The sequence below is a fragment of the Lepidochelys kempii genome, chromosome 8 (assembly GCF_965140265.1).
Source record: "Lepidochelys kempii isolate rLepKem1 chromosome 8, rLepKem1.hap2, whole genome shotgun sequence".
NCBI classification, from domain to species: Eukaryota; Metazoa; Chordata; order Testudines; family Cheloniidae; genus Lepidochelys; species Lepidochelys kempii.
The window spans coordinates 2,113,571-2,133,492 of NC_133263.1; the positions used below are offsets into that span (position 1 = coordinate 2,113,571).

Genomic DNA, 19,922 nt, shown 5'->3' on the forward strand with positions numbered 1-19,922 from the left:
TATCACAAGAACACGAGGTTCTTTATATTTGAGTTAGACCTGCCCGCTAGCTCCTCTAAACTAAGCCAGGCACCGGCTCCGGGCAGAATACGTGCAAGATCAGGACAGCAGGACCGTCGCTTATGGTCAGCTTTCCCCCTGCTGCGGGGACCGACTGCAGAGTCTGGCCGGAAGAGGCTGGTAACACAGGTGCTTTGCTGGCTCGGTGCCTTTAACGTGCAGCGTGACGAATATGTTCCACACTCACAGTCCTGACAATCAGGAATGTCCAGGTTTGGCTGCCCATGTGCGCCATGATGAGCACTCAGCCCACATAACTACTCCATTATTCACCAAATCAAGGGTGTGACTTTTCCTCCAACTTATCCTGGAAATTTGTTGTGGAGGAAACATTGTTCACAGCTTGGCATTCCCACTGAGAGCTTTGCTTCCGGTTGCCGGAGTTGTGAGTGAGTATTTCGGGTGAGTCACAATGAAGGTGGGTTCTCCGACACCCTATATATAGTGGGGCTCTGTGTGTGGGGTTTACTGAGGGAGCAGAGCACCAAGAGCCCACTGCAGACCAGACAGCCACGTCCGCCATGAAGATAACAGGGGCCGTTCTGCTCTTCGCTCTGGCACTTTGCTGCTTCTACTCAGGTGAGTCACTTTGGCTGTAGCCTGTGCTGAACCCTGCCCTAATCCCCGAAAGGATGGGGCCAGCCTCACTCTCATCTCTATAGGGGTTCGCACACCCCCACAGTGGCTGATTCTAGGAGCAGCTGGTTTATTTCTGAGATGACACTGCACAGCCTGGACATTGAGCAGCAGGCTGATTCCAGGAGCGCTGACCTCCCTGCACGGATCCCAGAGCTCGGAAGGGCTGTTCCCGGGCTTCTCTATGGACTGGGATCTCACTGACTCTGCCAGAAACCGAGGCAGCTCAAAAGATTCACAGCCCCTAGAAAACAAACATCCATGGAATCCCCTTTCTTTTGGAATTTCTTCTCATCCACGGTTCTAGTTGTTTTCTGATTATTTTGTTGGGGACAAGGGGGTTGGTTGGCAGTAAAATTCTTGATCTAGTTGCCTACATAATTTTAATTCCTGTCATTGTTTATTATGAAACTCCACAAAGAGGCCATTAGGTAGGGTGACCAGATGTACCAACTTTATAGGGATACTCCCAATATTCGGGGCTTTTTATTATATAGGCGCCTATTTCCCCTCCCCTTCCCCCCAGTTTTTCACAATTTTTATCTACTTACCCTACCATCAGGAGTCAAAAATTCCCACCCTGGATCAGACCAGGCACCCTTCTACCCAATCTCTGTTTCCAACACTAGCCTGTGCCAGTGTATTTAGAGCGATGTACAAGGCCCTCAGCAGTTCTGAGGGAAGCTTCCCACAGGAAAAATTTCTTCTTACCTTGTATTACGTAGGAGTTGCTTTATACCCTGAATTAATCCAGTTCAACGATACTTTATTAGCATGACAAGATCTATGGCATTGCCAAAGTAGAAAGCGGAGGATTTAGATCCTCTCCAAACATTTGGTTTTTTGGGGTTAATTCCCATCTTGTAATGCTGGATGATCCCGTTATCCATAGCTCCTTAATACAGATAATCGTCACTTGGGGGGCTGAGTTCTTAGTCAATTGGATAGAGTTTCATTAACAAACAGAGTCAGACCTGTTCAGAATGAAACGTCTCATTAGAATTGAGTAATTGTTGATGTAATTCTGTGCTATGGCTTAACTCTGAAGAAACACTCAAATAATGGAGGTTTCAGAGTAGCAGCCGCGTTAGTCTGTATTCGCAAAAAGAAAAGGGGGACTTGTGGCACCTTAGAGACTAACCAACTTATTTGAGCATAAGCTTTCATGAGCTACAGCTCACTTCATCGGATACGGAGCGAGAGAGAGTCAAAAGCTGCTGAGGTTTTTATGGATGCCCGTGAGATCCTGGATCCTGCAAAATAGCTGATGAGGCACAACCGTTAGTGTTCTGGTATTTTTCAGACAGTGTCAATGAACGGACCAGACAGGGTCCGTGACAGAGCGTGCAGTGTTATGGTCACACCATCCAAACGGATGTTAGAGTAAAATGTAAAACTCTCTTTCTGGATGCTTGTAATGTACTACGACATGAAGTTCCTGGAAAAGTAGGAAACTCCCCAGCCTCCCGCAAAGGTGAGGGTGAGATCCTGTAGAGGAGACACCTGTCTAGAGTAGGATCACTCTGGAACGTCCCAAGAATGTTTGCCTCTTCCTCCGTTCCTCCTTTGCGACGTCACTTCAGTTAACACAGGTATACAAGAGCTGACATCCCTAGTGGCACAACCCCATACCAGAACATTTGAAAAGGCTCTGTACCAAAGTAAAGAGAGAGACTTGGTCAGAACTCGGGACATCAATAACCCCAGCACCAGGATGGGCGAGAGAATCTGAAACAGTCTCATTCTGTCTGTATGTTTTGTTCCAGATGCTGCTGGCCAGGCTGGTAAGGTAAGTCGAACTCTCCCTGTTCATTAATAATCACTTTCCCCAGTCTCTGGCTTGTAACATCACAGGGACCATTATCTCTGGGTTAGAAACATGCTAGAACTCATGACTCAAAGCAGAAGCAGAGTCTACCTCGTGCCCGAGCCAGGGGGGAGTGAATATCTGGGGCTGAGAATCCCTGGGTACATCTACACTGGAACAAAAGATCCAGGGCCTGGCCATGGCTGGACCGGCTGAGCTGACATGGGCTCAGGGGGCTTGGGCTGCAGGCCTAAAAATTGCAGTGTAGATGTTCGGGCTCTGGGATCCTCCCCCCTCGTGGGCTACCAAAGCTCGGGCTCCAGCCCAAGCCCAAATGTCTACACAGCAATTGTACAGCCCGAGCCCAAGTCAGCTGACCTGAGCTAGCCAGGAGTGTCTCACTGCCGAGTAGACGTAAGCCATGGGGTCAGAGTGATGGATTCCATAGACTATTGTACAGGGCAGTCTGTGATGGGCCTGGGGGAGACATAGGGAGCAACTGAGACAGAACAGAGGAGGTGACGGTATGACAAGAGCATGAGGTTTTTTATTTATGAGCATCTGCTGCCTGTGGAGATGCTCTTTCACTCACATTCTATATGATGTAGGTTCAGAAGCGTCTCTTAGACCAGCCTGTACCCCTATGTTCACCCCTTTAAGAAGACTGTGATAAATTTTGTACAAAGTATGCAGTGTAAGGGATCATTTGAAAACTCATAATGTGCTGAACATTATTGTCCTGTTAAGTCTGTGAGACACCATGGTATGTAAAGTTATAAGATTCTACTGTATAAGACATGTCCCCAATCTGGGGAAACAGTCATAAACCAGAGACAAAAGACAAACTAACACCTCAGCCAGGTCTCCACATAATCAAACGGACCATCACGTGGTTAAGGGGCCATTCTTTGGCAGCAAAAAAGCTGTGAGCGAGAAATTTACTTGTTGGCAAAGGAACAGCTGGAGGTTCCCATCCCTACAAACTTTCTGTCGCATGAACCCCAGCTGGAGATGATGCTCAAAGAAGAGGGAAAAATATAAGAATGGGGAACAAACTCCCCAAGTTACTCCTCCCTTTCTCTCTGCCCATGACATCAACAACACCTGAAAGACAAGGAAAGTAACAGTGGACTGAGGGAGGGGTCCTGGCGGAAATGACAGCCAGTAAGACTGCTGAAGCATTTGGTGAGAGAGACCTTTTGCTTTGAGTTCACTTAGCTTGATAAGTCAGGCATTAGTGGTGTTTTGCTTTTATTTTCTTGTAGCCAATCCTGACTTTGATGCCTCCTGACTTGTAATCACTTAAAATCTATCTTTCTGTAGTTAAGCATCTTGTTTTATCTAAACCAGTGTGTTTGGATTGAAGTGTTTGGAAAACTCCATTTGCGACAATAGGATTTGTGCATTTCATTTTCTATTAATAAAATGACAGACTTTATAGGAGCTTATATGGTCCAGGAGGGTGCTGGGCAGTACAGAATTCACACTACTGGGGGAAAGTCTGGGACTGGAAATTTGCTGCTCTTCCCCTGCAGTGTAATTCAAGAGTGGCTTGCTAAAGGACTCATACAGTACAGCTCGGAGTAATTTACATGCTGGAAGCTGTGTGTGAGTAGGAACAGGAGTGGTTGCTTTCATAGCAAAGCAGAGTAAAAGGCACCCCAGGTTGGAGGATTGAGGGGACACAGCTGTTCATCAGTCCAGATTGTACCCTGGGTAATGTCAGATTAGCATCTGATGCCTGCGGAGATGCCCCTTTGCTCACACACCATGTGATGTGGGTTCAGAAACGTCTCTTACACCAGGGAGACGGGCCCGGCTCCTCCTGGCAGCGAGAGGGGAATTGGGAAGTCAGTTAATCAGAACGTCAGTAGAGACTAGGGACAGGATTAGGTACTGTGACCTCTGGGGGCCAGGGACTGTCCCTTCCTCTCTATTCAGAGAATGCCCAGCCCCATGGGCGAGTGGGGGCATCGGGGCACTACTGAAATGCAGAAAATAACTGTAATAGCAATTCTAATGTTCCTTGTAGGGTTTCTGCAGTGAGTACAAGAAGCCTCCGGAAATCTGCACCTTAGAGTACAACCCGGTCTGTGGCACTGATGGCAAGACATATGGAAACAAATGTGTCTTTTGTGGAGCAGTCTAGTAAGTATCAGAATAAAGGGCCCACTAACAAGAACTAAAATACAATTGTGAGGTAATTCAAGGCCCTGCCTGCGCCCATATCTTTACTTCGTAGAGGCTGGGTCGACTTCCTCAGTGTAATTTTTCCTGTCAGCAAATAAGCTCTGGTGAATTTGACCTCCTGGGGCCTTGACAGATGCTTTGCTCTCTTTGGCCATCAGGTTGCAGCACTGAGTTCTGTGTCTCTCTCTTTCCCTCTAGTGAAAACCTTGGAAGTCTTTGCTTTCAGCATTATGGAGAATGCAAGTCGCACAATGAGGACAAGGAAAGAGAAGACCTTTAGCATTTGGTTCCCATGAGCAGATCCCTGCACGGAGTCACGTTCTCGTCTCATCCATCGGTTCCAGGCCTCTAAGAGCATCGCTGACTCTCCACCTGTCTATGCAATAAAGCAAACTCAGCAGAATTTGTGACCTCTGTGGGGTTTTTTCCCCCTTTCCAAGGAGGGACTCTGCTCTCCCGTGTCTCACACAAGCTCTCCCCAGCTTACAGACCAGAGTTAATGAGAACACAAAGTGCAGTAACCAGTCACAGGCTTTAAGGGAGCCACAGACTGGCAAGTATTATATCTCCTCCTGCCATGGCTTTTCCTACAAGATAAATCGATACACAAACCCCGGACACGTTCCCTGTGTCTGACTCCCTTCCAGGCCTGAGTATTCTCCATGGACCACAACACGAGACCGTGAGCAAAGCCCACGTAAAAGGCCTTGACCTGGGAGAACAGCAAGGGATGGGAGGATACAGGATCCCCAACCCAGACATAGGGCCCAGGGGGCTACTTGTCGGGGTGGGAGGTGTAAAGGGCTTGTGGGCATGTGGATCCATGCTGTGCGTCACACCCTACACACCAACAAACCCTTGATCCTTCCGATACTGCCCCCCCAGAGACCCACGAGCTGCCCAGCCTGTCCGTCTCCTCCATGGCGCGCAGGGGACTGCAGAGTCCCTCTGACTGGGGTCTGAGCTGCGCTGTGCAGCAGACCAACAACCTTCCACATTTGGTTCTTCACGTGCATGGAAGCTGCCTCACTTCTGGGCTGCCCTGGGGGACTCCCAGTGACTCATGAGAGTCTGGGGGCAGGGAAACGTCAGAGACAAAGAACGGGGAGGTTGGTATAAAGAGGCAGCCCGAAATGACTCTTGGGAAAGGGGGAGTCTATACAGGAAGGATGGGATCCACCTAAACCAGACTGGAACCAGATTGCTGCCACTTAAAATTAAAACGGTCGTTGAGCAGTTTTAAAACTAAGGGCTGGGGGAAAGCCGAGAGGTGCGGAGGAGCACGTGGTTGGGACAGAGACGTCCCTTAGGGCAGGATCTACTAATGGAGATTGGCTATGTCCTATTAAGGAGGAGAGGATGGAAGATGATAAAGTACAGGTAGGATCTGATGAGAAACAGTCAAATGAAAAAAAGTCTCATTTAATTACGTCATGCAACGGGAGACAGCTAAAAAGCGACACATTTTAAAAGTGCTTCTATACCAATAATAAGCTGGGTGAACTAGAGCGCCTCGTATTCAATGAGGATATTGATATAACAGGCATCACAGAAACCTGGTGGAATGAGGATAATCACTGGGACACAGTAATACCAGGGTACAAAATACATCGGAAGGACAGAACAGGTCATGCTGGTGGGGGAGGGGCACTGTATGTGAAAGAAATCAAATGAATCCAATGAAGTAAAAATCTTAAATGAACCAAACTGTGCCATAGAATCTCTCTGGCTAGTAATTCCATGCTCGAATAATAAGAATATACCAGTAGGGACATATTACCGACCACCTGACCAGGATGGTGATGGTGACTGTGAAATACTCAGGGAGATTAGAGAGGCTATTAAAATAAAAAACTCAATAATAATTGAGGATTTCAACTATCCCATATTGACTGGGTTCATGTCACCTCGGGACGGGATGCAGAGAGAAAGTTTCTTGACACCTTAAATGACGGCTTCTTGGAGCAGCTACTCCTGGAACCCACAAGAGGAGAGGCAATTCTTGATTTAGTCCTAAGTGGAGCACAGGATCAGGTCCAAGAGGTGACTATGGCTGGACCGCTTGGTAGTAGTGACCATAATATACTTAAATTTAACATCCCTGTGGCGGGGAAAACACCACAGCAGCCCAACACTGTAGCATTTAGTTTCAGAAAGGGGAACGACACAAAAACAAGGAGGTTAGTTAAACAGAAATTAAAGGGTACAGCACCAAAAGTAAAATCCCTGCAAGCTGCATGGAAACTTTTTAAAGACACCATAATAGAGGCTCAACTTAAATGTCTACCCCAAATTAAAAAACAAAGTAAGAGAACCGAAAAAGAGCCGCCATGGCGAAACAACAAAGTAAGAGAAGCAGTGAGAGGCAAAAGAGGCATCCTACGAAGAGTGGAAATTAAATCCTAGTGAGGAAAATAGAAAGGAGCATGAACTCTGGCAAATGAAGTATAAAAATACAATTACGAAGGCCAAAATAGAATTTGAGGAACAGCTAGCCAAAGACTCAAAAAGTAATAGCAAACATTTTTTTAATGACATCAGAAGCAGGAAGCCTGCTAAACAACCAGTGGGGAACTGAACGATCAAGGTGCTAAAGGAGCACTCAAGGACGATAAGGCCATTGTGGAGAAACTAAACAAATTCTTTGCATCAGCCTTCACGGCTGAGGATTTGAAGGAGATTCCTAAACCTGAGCCACTCTTTTTAGGTGACAAATCTGAGGAACTGTCCCAGACTGAGGTGTCATCAGAGGAGGTTTTGGAACAAATTGATAAATTAAAGAGTAATCACTCACCAGGACGAGGTGGGATTCACCAAGAGTTTTGAAGGAACTCAAATGTGAAATTGCAGGACTACTAACTGTAGTCTCTAACCCATCATGTCAATCAGCTTCTGTGCCAAATGGCTGGAGGTTAGTTAATGTGGGGCCAATTTTTTAAAAGGGCTCCAGAGGTGACCCTGGCAATTACAGGCCAGTAAGCCTGACTTCAGTACCTGGCAAACTGGTTGAAACTATAGTAAAGAACAAAATTGTCAGACACAGAGATGAACATAATTTCTTGGGAAGAGTCAACATAGTTTTTTAAAGGGAAATCATGCCTCACCAATCTACTAGAACTCTTTGAGGGGGTCAACAAGCATTTGGACAAGGGGGATCCAGTGGATATAGTGTACTTAGATTGTCAGAAAACCTTTGACAAGGTCCCTCGCCAAAGGCTATTAAGCAAAGTAAGCAGTCATGGGATAAGAGAGAAGGTTCTCTCATGGATTGGTAACTGGTTAAAAGATAGGAAACAAAGGGTAGGAGTAAATAGTCAGTTTTCAGAATGGAGAGAGGTGAACAGTGGTGTCCCCCAGGGGTCTGTACTGGGGCCAGTCCTATTCAACATGTTCATAAATGATCTGGAAAAAGGGATAAACAGTGAAGTGGCAAAATTTGCAGATGATACAAAAACTACTCAAGATAGTTAAATCCCAGGCAGACTGTGAAGAGCTACAAAAGAATCTCACAAAACTGGGTGACTTGGCAACAAAATGGCAGATGAAATTCAACGTTGATAAATGCAAAGCAATGCACATTGGAAAACATCATCCCCGCTATACATATAAAACGATGGGTCTCAATTAGCTGTTACCACTCAAGAAAGAGAGCTTGGAGTCATTGTGGAGAGTTCTCTGAAAACATCCACTCAGTGTGCAGTGGCCGTCAAAACAGCAAACAGAATGTTGGGAATCATTAGGAAAGGGATAGATAATAAGAGAGAAAATACCATGTTGCCTCTACATATATCCATGGTGCACCCACATCTTGAATACTGCGTGCAGATGTGGTCACCCCATCTCAAAAAAGATATATTGGACTTGGAAAAGGTTCAGAAAAGGGCAACAAAAATTATTAGGGGTATGGAGCGTCTGCCATATGAGGAGGGATTAATGAGACTGGAACTTTTCAGCTTGGAAAAAAGACAACTAAGGGGGGATATGATAGAGGTCTATAAAATCAAAACTGGCGTGGAGAAAGTAAATAAGGAAGTGTTATATACTCCTTCTCATAACACAAGAACTAGGGGTCACCAAATGAAATTAATAGGCAGCAGGTTTAAAACAAACAAAAGGAAGTATTTTTTCACACAAGACACAGTCAACCTGTGGAACTCCTTGCCAGAGAATGTTGTGAAGGCCAAGACAATAACAAGGTTCAAAAAAGAATGAGATAAATTCATGGAAGATAGGTCATGGAGGATAGGAGGATGTACAGAGATGGTGTCCCTAGGCCTGTGTTTGCCAGAAGCTGGGAAATGGTGACAGGGAGTGGATCACTTGATGATTCCCTGTTCTGTTCATTCCCTCTGGGGCACCTGGCATTGGCCACTGTTGGCAGACAGAATACTGGGCTAGATGGACCTTTGGTCTGACCAGTGTGCCTGTTCTTATGCTCTCATGACTCAGGGACCCGGTTTTGATTCTCAGACTGAGATGTTTCAGAGTAACAGCCGTGTTAGTCTGTATTCGCAAAAAGAAAAGGAGTACTTGTGGCACCTTAGAGACTAACCAATTTATTTGAGCATGAGCTTTCGTGAGCTACAGCTCACTTCATTGGATGCATACTGTGGAAACTGCAGCAGACATTATATACACAGAGACCATGAAACAATACCTCCTCCCACCCCACTCTCCTGCTGGTAATAGCCGGAAGAGGCTGGTAACACAGGTGCTTTGGCTCGGTGCCTTTAACGTGCAGCGTGACGAATATGTTCCACACTCACAGTCCTGACAATCAGGAATGTCCAGGTTTGGCTGCCCATGTGCGCCATGGTGAGCACTCAGCCCACATAACTACTCCATTATTCACCAAATCAAGGGTGTGACTTTTCCTCCAACTTATCCTGGAAACTTGTTGTGGAGGAAACATTGTTCACAGCTTGGCATTCCCACTGAGAGCTTTGCTTCCGGTTGCCGGAGTTGTGAGTGAGTATTTCGGGTGAGTCACAATGAAGGTGGGTTCTCTGACACCCTATATATAGTGGGGCTCTGTGTGGGGGGTTTACTGAGGGAGCAGAGCACCAAGAGCCCACTGCAGACCAGACAGCCACGTCCGCCATGAAGATAACAGGGGCCGTTCTGCTCTTCGCTCTGGCACTTTGCTGCTTCTACTCAGGTGAGTCACTTTGGCTGTAGCCTGTGCTGAACCCTGCCCTATCCCCGAAAGGATGGGGCCAGCCTCACTCTCATCTCTATAGGGGTTCGCACACCCCCACAGTGGCTGATTCCAGGAGCAGCTGGTTTATTTCTGAGATGCCGCTGCACAGCCTGGACATTGAGCAGCAGGCTGATTCCTGGAGCGCTGACCTCCCTGCACGGATCCCAGAGCTCGGAAGGGCTGTTCCCGGGCTTCTCTATGGACTGGGATCTCACTGACTCTGCCAGAAACCGAGGCAGCTCAAAAGATTCACAGCCCCTAGAAAACAAACATCCATGGAATCCCCTTTCTTTTGGAATTTCTTCTCATCCACGGTTCTAGTTGTTTTCTGATTATTTTGTTGGGGACAAGGGGGTTGGTTGGCAGTAAAATTCTTGATCTAGTTGCCTACATAATTTTAATTCCTGTCATTGTTTATTATGAAACTCCACAAAGAGGCCATTAGGTAGGGTGACCAGATGTACCAACTTTATAGGGATACTCCCAATATTCGGGGCTTTTTATTATATAGGCGCCTATTTCTCCTCCCCTTCCCCCCAGTTTTTCACAATTTTTATCTACTTACCCTACCATCAGGAGTCAAAAATTCCCACCCTGGATCAGACCAGGCACCCTTCTACCCAATCTCTGTTTCCAACACTAGCCTGTGCCAGTGTATTTAGAGCGATGTACAAGGCCCTCAGCAGTTCTGAGGGAAGCTTCCCACAGGAAAAATTTCTTCTTACCTTGTATTACGTAGGAGTTGCTTTATGCCCTGAATTAATCCAGTTCAACGATACTTTATTAGCATGACAAGATCTATGGCATTGCCAAAGTAGAAAGCGGAGGATTTAGATCCTCTCCAAACATTTGCTTTGTTGGGGTTAAATCCCTACCTTGTAATGCTGGATGATCCCGTTATCCATAGCTCCTTAATACAGATAATCATCACTTGGGGGGCTGAGATCTTAGTCAATTGGATAGAGTTTCATTAACAAACAGAGTCAGACCTGTTCAGAATGAAACGTCTCATTAGAATTGAGTAATTGTTGATGTAACTCTGTGCTATGGCTTAACTCTGAAGAGACACTCAAATAATGGAGGTTTCAGAGTAGCAGCCGCATTAGTCTGTATTCGCAAAAAGAACAGGAGGACTTGTGGCACCTTAGAGACTAACCAATTCATTTGAGCGTAAGCTTTCGTGAGCTACAGCTCACTTCATCAGATACGGAGCGAGAGAGAGTCAAAAGCTGCTGAGGTTTTTATGGATGCCCGTGAGATCCTGGATCCTGCAAAATAGCTGCTGAGACACAACCGTTAGTGTTCTGGTATTTTTCAGACAGTGTCAATGAACGGACCAGACAGGGTCCGTGACAGAGCGTGCAGTGCTATGGTCACACCATCCAAATGGATGTTAGAGTAAAATGTAAAACTCTCTTTCTGGATGCTTGTAATGTACTACGACATGAAGTTCCTGGAAAAGTAGGAAACTCCCCAGCCTCCCGCAAAGGTGAGGGTGAGATCCTGTAGAGGAGACACCTGTCTAGAGTAGGATCACTCTGGAACGTCCCAAGAATGTTTGCCTCTTCCTTCCTCCGTTCCTCCTTTGCGACGTCACTTCAGTTAACACAGGTATACAAGAGCTGACATCCCTAGTGGCACAACCCCATACCAGAACATTTGAAAAGGCTCTGTACCAAAGTAAAGAGAGAGACTTGGTCAGAACTCGGGACATCAATAACCCCAGCACCAGAATGGGTGAGAGAATCTGAAACAGTCTCATTCTGTCTGTATGTTTTGTTCCAGATGCTGCTGGCCAGGCTGGTAAGGTAAGTCGAACTCTCCCTGTTCATTAATAATCACTTTCCCCAGTCTCTGGCTTGTAACATCACAGGGACCATGATCTCTGGGTTAGAAACATGCTAGAACTCATGACTCAAAGCAGAAGCAGAGTCTACCTCGTGCCCGAGCCAGGGGAGAGTGAATCTCTGGGGCTGAGAATCCCTGGGTACATCTACACTGGAACAAAAGATCCAGGGCCTGGCCATGGCTGGACCGGCTGAGCTGACATGGGCTCAGGGGGCTTGGGCTGCAGACCTAAAAATTGCGGTGTAGATGTTCGGGCTCTGGGATCCTCCCGCCTCGTGGGGTACCAAAGCTCGGGCTCCAGCCCAAGCCCAAATGTCTACACAGCAATTGTACAGCCCGAGCCCAAGTCAGCTGACCTGAGCTAGCCAGGAGTGTCTCACTGCCGAGTAGACGTAAGCCATAGGGTCAGAGTGATGGATTCCATAGACTATTGTACAGGGCAGTCTGTGATGGGCCTGGGGGAGACACAGGGAGCAACTGAGACAGAACAGAGGAAGTGACGGTATGACAAGAGCATGAGGTTTTTTATTTATGAGCATCTGCTGCCTGTGGAGATGCTCTTTCACTCACATTCTATATGATGTTGGTTCAGAAGCGTCTCTTAGACCTTCTGTATCCCTATGTTCACCCCTTTAAGAAGACTGTGATAAATTTTGTACAAAGTATGCAGTGTAAGGGATCATTTGAAAACTCATAATGTGCTGAACATTATTGTCCTGTTAAGTCTGTGAGACACCATGGTATGTAAAGTTATAAGATTCTACTGTATAAGACATGTCCCCAGTCTGGGGAAACAGTCATAAACCAGAGACAAAAGACAAACTAACACCTCAGCCAGGTCTCTACATAATCAAACGGACCATCACGTGGTTAAGGGGCCATTCTTTGGCAGCAAAAAAGCTGTGAGCGAGAAATTTACTTGTTGGCAAAGGAACAGCTGGAGGTTCCCATCCCTACAAACTTTCTGTCGCATGAACCCCAGCTGGAGATGATGCTCAAAGAAGAGGGAAAAATATAAGAATGGGGAACAAACTCCCCAAGTTACTCCTCCCTTTCTCTCTGCCCATGACATCAACAACACCTGAAAGACAAGGAAAGTAACAGTGGACTGAGGGAGGGGTCCTGGCGGAAATGACAGCCAGTAAGACTGCTGAAGCATTTGGTGAGAGAGACCTTTTGCTTTGAATTCACGTAGCTTGATAAGTCAGGCATTAGTGGTGTTTTGCTTTTATTTTCTTGTAGCCAATCCTGACTTTGATGCCTCCTGACTTGTAATCACTTAAAATCTATCTTTCTGTAGTTAAGCATCTTGTTTTATCTAAACCAGTGTGTTTGGATTGAAGTGTTTGGAAAACTCCATTTGCGACAATAGGATTTGTGCATTTCATTTTCTATTAATAAAATGACAGACTTTATAGGAGCTTATATGGTCCAGGAGGGTGCTGGGCAGTACAGAATTCACACTACTGGGGGAAAGTCTGGGACTGGAAATTTGCTGCTCTTCCCCTGCAGTGTAATTCAAGAGTGGCTTGCTAAAGGACTCATACAGTACAGCTCGGAGTAATTTACATGCTGGAAGCTGTGTGTGAGTAGGAACAGGAGTGGTTGCTTTCATAGCAAAGCAGAGTAAAAGGCACCCCAGGTTGGAGGATTGAGGGGACACAGCTGTTCATCAGTCCAGATTGTACCCTGGGTAATGTCAGATTAGCATCTGATGCCTGCGGAGATGCCCCTTTGCTCACACACCATGTGATGTGGGTCAGAAACGTCTCTTACACCAGGGAGACGGGCCCGGCTCCTCCTGGCAGCGAGAGGGGAATTGGGAAGTCAGTTAATCAGAACGTCAGTAGAGACTAGGGACAGGATTAGGTACTGTGACCTCTGGGGGCCAGGGACTGTCCCTTCCTCTCTATTCAGAGAATGCCCAGCCCCATGGGCGAGTGGGGGCATCGGGGCACTACTGAAATGCAGACAATTACTGTAATAGCAATTCTAATGTTCCTTGTAGGGTTTCTGCAGTGAGTACAAGAAGCCTCCGGAAATCTGCACCTTAGAGTACAACCCGGTCTGTGGCACTGATGGCAAGACATATGGAAACAAATGTGTCTTTTGTGGAGCAGTCTAGTAAGTATCAGAATAAAGGGCCCACTAACAAAAACTAAAATACAATTGTGAGGTAATTCAAGGCCCTGCCTGCGCCCATATCTTTACTTCGTAGAGGCTGGGTCGACTTCCTCAGTGTAATTTTTCCTGTCAGCAAATAAGCTCTGGTGAATTTGACCTCCTGGGGCCTTGACAGATGCTTTGCTCTCTTTGGCCATCAGGTTGCAGCACTGAGTTCTGTGTCTCTCTCCTTCCCTCTAGTGAAAACCTTGGAAGTCTTTGCTTTCAGCATTATGGAGAATGCAAGTCGCACAATGAGGACAAGGAAAGAGAAGACCTTTAGCATTTGGTTCCCATGAGCAGATCCCTGCACGGAGTCACGTTCTCGTCTCATCCATCGGTTCCAGGCCTCTAAGAGCATCGCTGACTCTCCACCTGTCTATGCAATAAAGCAAACTCAGCAGAATTTGTGACCTCTGTGGGGTTTTTTCCCCCTTTCCAAGGAGGGACTCTGCTCTCCCGTGTCTCACACAAGCTCTCCCCAGCTTACAGACCAGAGTTAATGAGAACACAAAGTGCAGTAACCAGTCACAGGCTTTAAGGGAGCCACAGACTGGCAAGTATTATATCTCCTCCTGCCATGGCTTTTCCTACAAGATAAATCGATACACAAACCCCGGACACGTTCCCTGTGTCTGACTCCCTTCCAGGCCTGAGTATTCTCCATGGACCACAACACGAGACCGTGAGCAAAGCCCACGTAAAAGGCCTTGACCTGGGAGAACAGCAAGGGATGGGAGGATACAGGATCCCCAACCCAGACATAGGGCCCAGGGGGCTACTAGTCGGGGTGGGAGGTGTAAAGGGCTTGTGGGCATGTGGATCCATGCTGTGCGTCACACCCTACACACCAACAAACCCTTGATCCTTCCGATACTGCCCCCCCAGAGACCCACGAGCTGCCCAGCCTGTCCGTCTCCTCCATGGCGCGCAGGGGACTGCAGAGTCCCTCTGACTGGGGTCTGAGCTGCGCTGTGCAGCAAACCAACAACCTTCCACATTTGGTTCTTCACGTGCATGGAAGCTGCCTCACTTCTGGGCTGCCCTGGGGGACTCCCAGTGACTCATGAGAGTCTGGGGGCAGGGAGACGTCAGAGACAAAGAACGGGGAGGTTGGTATAAAGAGGCAGCCCGAAATGACTCTTGGGAAAGGGGGAGTCTATACAGGAAGGATGGGATCCACCTAAACCAGACTGGAACCAGATTGCTGCCACTTAAAATTAAAACGGTCGTTGAGCAGTTTTAAAACTAAGGGCTGGGGGAAAGCCGAGAGGTGCGGAGGAGCACGTGGTTGGGACAGAGACGTCCCTTAGGGCAGGATCTACTAATGGAGATTGGCTATGTCCTATTAAGGAGGAGAGGATGGAAGATGATAAAGTACAGGTAGGATCTGATGAGAAACAGTCAAATGAAAAAAAGTCTCATTTAATTACGTCATGCAACGGGAGACAGCTAAAAAGCGACACATTTTAAAAGTGCTTCTATACCAATAATAAGCTGGGTGAACTAGAGCGCCTCGTATTCAATGAGGATATTGATATAACAGGCATCACAGAAACCTGGTGGAATGAGGATAATCACTGGGACACAGTAATACCAGGGTACAAAATACATCGGAAGGACAGAACAGGTCATGCTGGTGGGGGAGGGGCACTGTATGTGAAAGAAATCAAATGAATCCAATGAAGTAAAAATCTTAAATGAACCAAACTGTGCCATAGAATCTCTCTGGCTAGTAATTCCATGCTCGAATAATAAGAATATACCAGTAGGGATATATTACCGACCACCTGACCAGGATGGTGATGGTGACTGTGAAATACTCAGGGAGATTAGAGAGGCTATTAAAATAAAAAACTCAATAATAATTGAGGATTTCAACTATCCCATATTGACTGGGTTCATGTCACCTCGGGACGGGATGCAGAGAGAAAGTTTCTTGACACCTTAAATGACGGCTTCTTGGAGCAGCTACTCCTGGAACCCACAAGAGGAGAGGCAATTCTTGATTTAGTCCTAAGTGGAGCACAGGATCAGGTCCAAGAGGTGACTATGGCTGGACCGCTTGGTAGTAGTGACCATAATATACTTAAATTTAACATCCCTGTGGCGGGGAAAACACCACAGCAGCCCAACACTGTAGCATTTAGTTTCAGAAAGGGGAACGACACAAAAACAAGGAGGTTAGTTAAACAGAAATTAAAGGGTACAGCACCAAAAGTAAAATCCCTGTAAGCTGCATGGAAACTTTTTAAAGACACCATAATAGAGGCTCAACTTAAATGTCTACCCCAAATTAAAAAACAAAGTAAGAGAACCGAAAAGAGCCGCCATGGCGAAACAACAAAGTAAGAGAAGCAGTGAGAGGCAAAAGAGGCATCCTACGAAGAGTGGAAATTAAATCCTAGTGAGGAAAATAGAAAGGAGCATGAACTCTGGCAAATGAAGTATAAAAATACAATTACGAAGGCCAAAATAGAATTTGAGGAACAGCTAGCCAAAGACTCAAAAAGTAATAGCAAACATTTTTTTAATGACATCAGAAGCAGGAAGCCTGCTAAACAACCAGTGGGGAACTGAACGATCAAGGTGCTAAAGGAGCACTCAAGGACGATAAGGCCATTGTGGAGAAACTAAACGAATTCTTTGCATCAGCCTTCACGGCTTAGGATTTGAAGGAGATTCCTAAACCTGAGCCACTCTTTTTAGGTGACAAATCTGAGGAACTGTCCCAGGCTGAGGTGTCATCAGAGGAGGTTTTGGAACAAATTGATAAATTAAAGAGTAATCACTCACCAGGACGAGGTGGGATTCACCAAGAGTTTTGAAGGAACTCAAATGTGAAATTGCAGGACTACTAACTGTAGTCTCTAACCCATCATGTCAATCAGCTTCTGTGCCAAAAGGCTGGAGGTTAGTTAATGTGGGGCCAATTTTTTAAAAGGGCTCCAGAGGTGACCCTGGCAATTACAGGCCAGTAAGCCTGACTTCAGTACCTGGCAAACTGGTTGAAACTATAGTAAAGAACAAAATTGTCAGACACAGAGATGAACATAATTTCTTGGGAAGAGTCAACATAGTTTTTTAAAGGGAAATCATGCCTCACCAATCTACTAGAACTCTTTGAGGGGGTCAACAAACATTTGGACAAGGGGGATCCAGTGGATATAGTGTACTTAGATTGTCAGAAAACCTTTGACAAGGTCCCTCGCCAAAGGCTATTAAGCAAAGTAAGCAGTCATGGGATAAGAGAGAAGGTTCTCTCATGGATTGGTAACTGGTTAAAAGATAGGAAACAAAGGGTAGGAGTAAATAGTCAGTTTTCAGAATGGAGAGAGGTGAACAGTGGTGTCCCCCAGGGGTCTGTACTGGGGCCAGTCCTATTCAACATGTTCATAAATGATCTGGAAAAAGGGATAAACAGTGAAGTGGCAAAATTTGCAGATGATACAAAAACTACTCAAGATAGTTAAATCCCAGGCAGACTGTGAAGAGCTACAAAAGAATCTCACAAAACTGGGTGACTTGGCAACAAAATGGCAGATGAAATTCAACGTTGATAAATGCAAAGCAATGCACATTGGAAAACATCATCCCCGCTATACATATAAAACGATGGGTCTCAATTAGCTGTTACCACTCAAGAAAGAGAGCTTGGAGTCATTGTGGAGAGTTCTCTGAAAACATCCACTCAGTGTGCAGTGGCCGTCAAAACAGCAAACAGAATGTTGGGAATCATTAGGAAAGGGATAGATAATAAGAGAGAAAATACCATGTTGCCTCTACATATATCCATGGTGCACCCACATCTTGAATACTGCGTGCAGATGTGGTCGCCCCATCTCAAAAAAGATATATTGGACTTGGAAAAGGTTCAGAAAAGGGCAACAAAAATTATTAGGGGTATGGAGCGTCTGCCATATGAGGAGGGATTAATGAGACTGGAACTTTTCAGCTTGGAAAAAAGACAACTAAGGGGGGATATGATAGAGGTCTATAAAATCAAAACTGGCGTGGAGAAAGTAAATAAGGAAGTGTTATATACTCCTTCTCATAACACAAGAACTAGGGGTCACCAAATGAAATTAATAGGCAGCAGGTTTAAAACAAACAAAAGGAAGTATTTTTTCACACAAGACACAGTCAACCTGTGGAACTCCTTGCCAGAGAATGTTGTGAAGGCCAAGACGATAACAAGGTTCAAAAAAGAATGAGATAAATTCATGGAAGATAGGTCATGGAGGATAGGAGGATGTACAGAGATGGTGTCCCTAGCCTGTGTTTGCCAGAAGCTGGGAAATGGTGACAGGGAGTGGATCACTTGATGATTCCCTGTTCTGTTCATTCCCTCTGGGGCACCTGGCATTGGCCACTGTTGGCAGACAGAATCCTGGGCTAAATGGACCTTTGGTCTGACCAGTGTGCCTGTTCTTATGCTCTCATGACTCAGGGACCCGGTTTTGATTCTCAGACTGAGATGTTTCAGAGTAACAGCCGTGTTAGTCTGTATTCGCAAAAAGAAAAGGAGGACTTGTGGCACCTTAGAGACTAACCAATTTATTTGAGCATGAGCTTTCGTGAGCTACAGCTCACTTCATCGGATGCATACTGTGGAAACTGCAGAAGACATTATATACACAGAGACCATGAAACAATACCTCCTCCCACCCCACTCTCCTGCTGGTAATAGCAGGAGATTGTTTCATGGTCTCTGTGTATATAATGTCTTCTGCAGTTTCCACAGAAGCAGGGCCCGGTGCACCCAGACAGTTACCCGGTTCCCAGCTGCTCCTGCATTTGGGAGCAGAGAAGGGAACATCCCACCGCTTCCCCCGCAGCAGCACTGGGGCCATGTGGTGTCCCACTGTGCCATAGCCCACAGCGACCCCGCACCCCTCCCGATCCCCGCTGCACAGACCTGTACGCTGAACCCAGCCATGATCTCCGTGGTGCACAAGGGGCGGAGGGGTCCTGCCGCATGGGGTCTGTGCTGCCTTCTTGCCCCATGCAGCATAGCCACCGCTTGTCCCGCTCCTCTGGATCCCAGCAGACCTCTCTGCTGCCTTCGTTCGGGGCTGCCCCGAGGGAGCTCTGCCTGTGCCCATTAACATATGGACACGGGGCTACTGGCTGCACGCTGGTGCCACGTGGCCACTTCCCCTCCCTCCTGGCCCAGATCGAATTTCCCAGCTGCTCTTACCAACAGACTGGCAGGGGCTTGAATGGTAAAGGGGCTGGCAGTGCGCGAGGGACAGGGCGCACGGACCCTGGAGTATGCTGGTTTCTGGTGCTGGACAGCAAAGATGAATGTGACGGGGACGCAAGGTGGCGGTTCTCAGCAACCTGCAGAGCCCTGGACGCACCTGAAGTAACTAATCTGCCTTCCTCTGCAGGTGCGTCAAGATTTACAAAGGCTTACGCTGAATTCACCCATGTATGTCAGGGCAGTTTAACCTTTCCCCACGAATATTTATTGCAGTCCCCAAAGAGTATTTGATACAGACACATTCTTGCCCTACTCACGAGCATCCGGTAATGTGGGATTGTTAACATTAGGGTTGGTGAACTGCTCTTCTTCATGCCAACACCTGTGCTCATGTGACAATGACGAGTGTCGTTCATAAGAAAAGCATTTGCTATGTGTTAGTTGGCACACGCAATCCTCCTTGTGCAAAAGTTTCAACCAACGAATCAGGGGGCACCAAATGTCCGTTTGGCTTAGATGACCAGCCAGACATGATGAATTAGGAATCGGGAATGACCAATCACTGTATTGGTTTGTAGCGTCAGTGACCATTTCGACAGGGATTTCATAATCCAAGTGGAGAGAGAACCAACCTCTTGTCTACATATATGAGATCTCCTCCCTTGGGCTGGGCTGAGAGATCATCTGCAGAGCTCAGCGCTAACAGACTCCAGCAGACCCACGAACCACTTCTACCCTGAAGACAGCAGCTGTCGTTGTGTTCCTTGCTCTGGGGCTCCTCTCCAGCTTTCAGGGTGAGTAACTTTTGCTGC

General features: G+C 46.7%; 2 protein-coding genes across 2 annotated transcripts; both read left to right on the forward strand.

Annotated features, from left to right (window-relative positions):
• The first annotated feature begins 443 nt into the window (after positions 1–443).
• On the forward strand, positions 444–5,087 carry LOC140916468 (ovomucoid-like). Its single transcript, XM_073358111.1, has 4 exons — positions 444–639; positions 2,463–2,485; positions 4,536–4,651; positions 4,892–5,087. The coding sequence occupies exons 1-4, from the start codon at positions 582–584 to the stop codon at positions 4,971–4,973; spliced, it is 279 nt and encodes a 92-aa protein (XP_073214212.1). The 5' UTR covers positions 444–581; the 3' UTR covers positions 4,974–5,087.
• Positions 5,088–9,756: 4,669 nt separating this feature from the next.
• LOC140916469 (ovomucoid-like) lies at positions 9,757–14,301 on the forward strand. Its single transcript, XM_073358112.1, has 4 exons — positions 9,757–9,851; positions 11,679–11,701; positions 13,750–13,865; positions 14,106–14,301. The coding sequence occupies exons 1-4, from the start codon at positions 9,794–9,796 to the stop codon at positions 14,185–14,187; spliced, it is 279 nt and encodes a 92-aa protein (XP_073214213.1). The 5' UTR covers positions 9,757–9,793; the 3' UTR covers positions 14,188–14,301.
• The last annotated feature ends 5,621 nt before the right edge of the window (positions 14,302–19,922 follow it).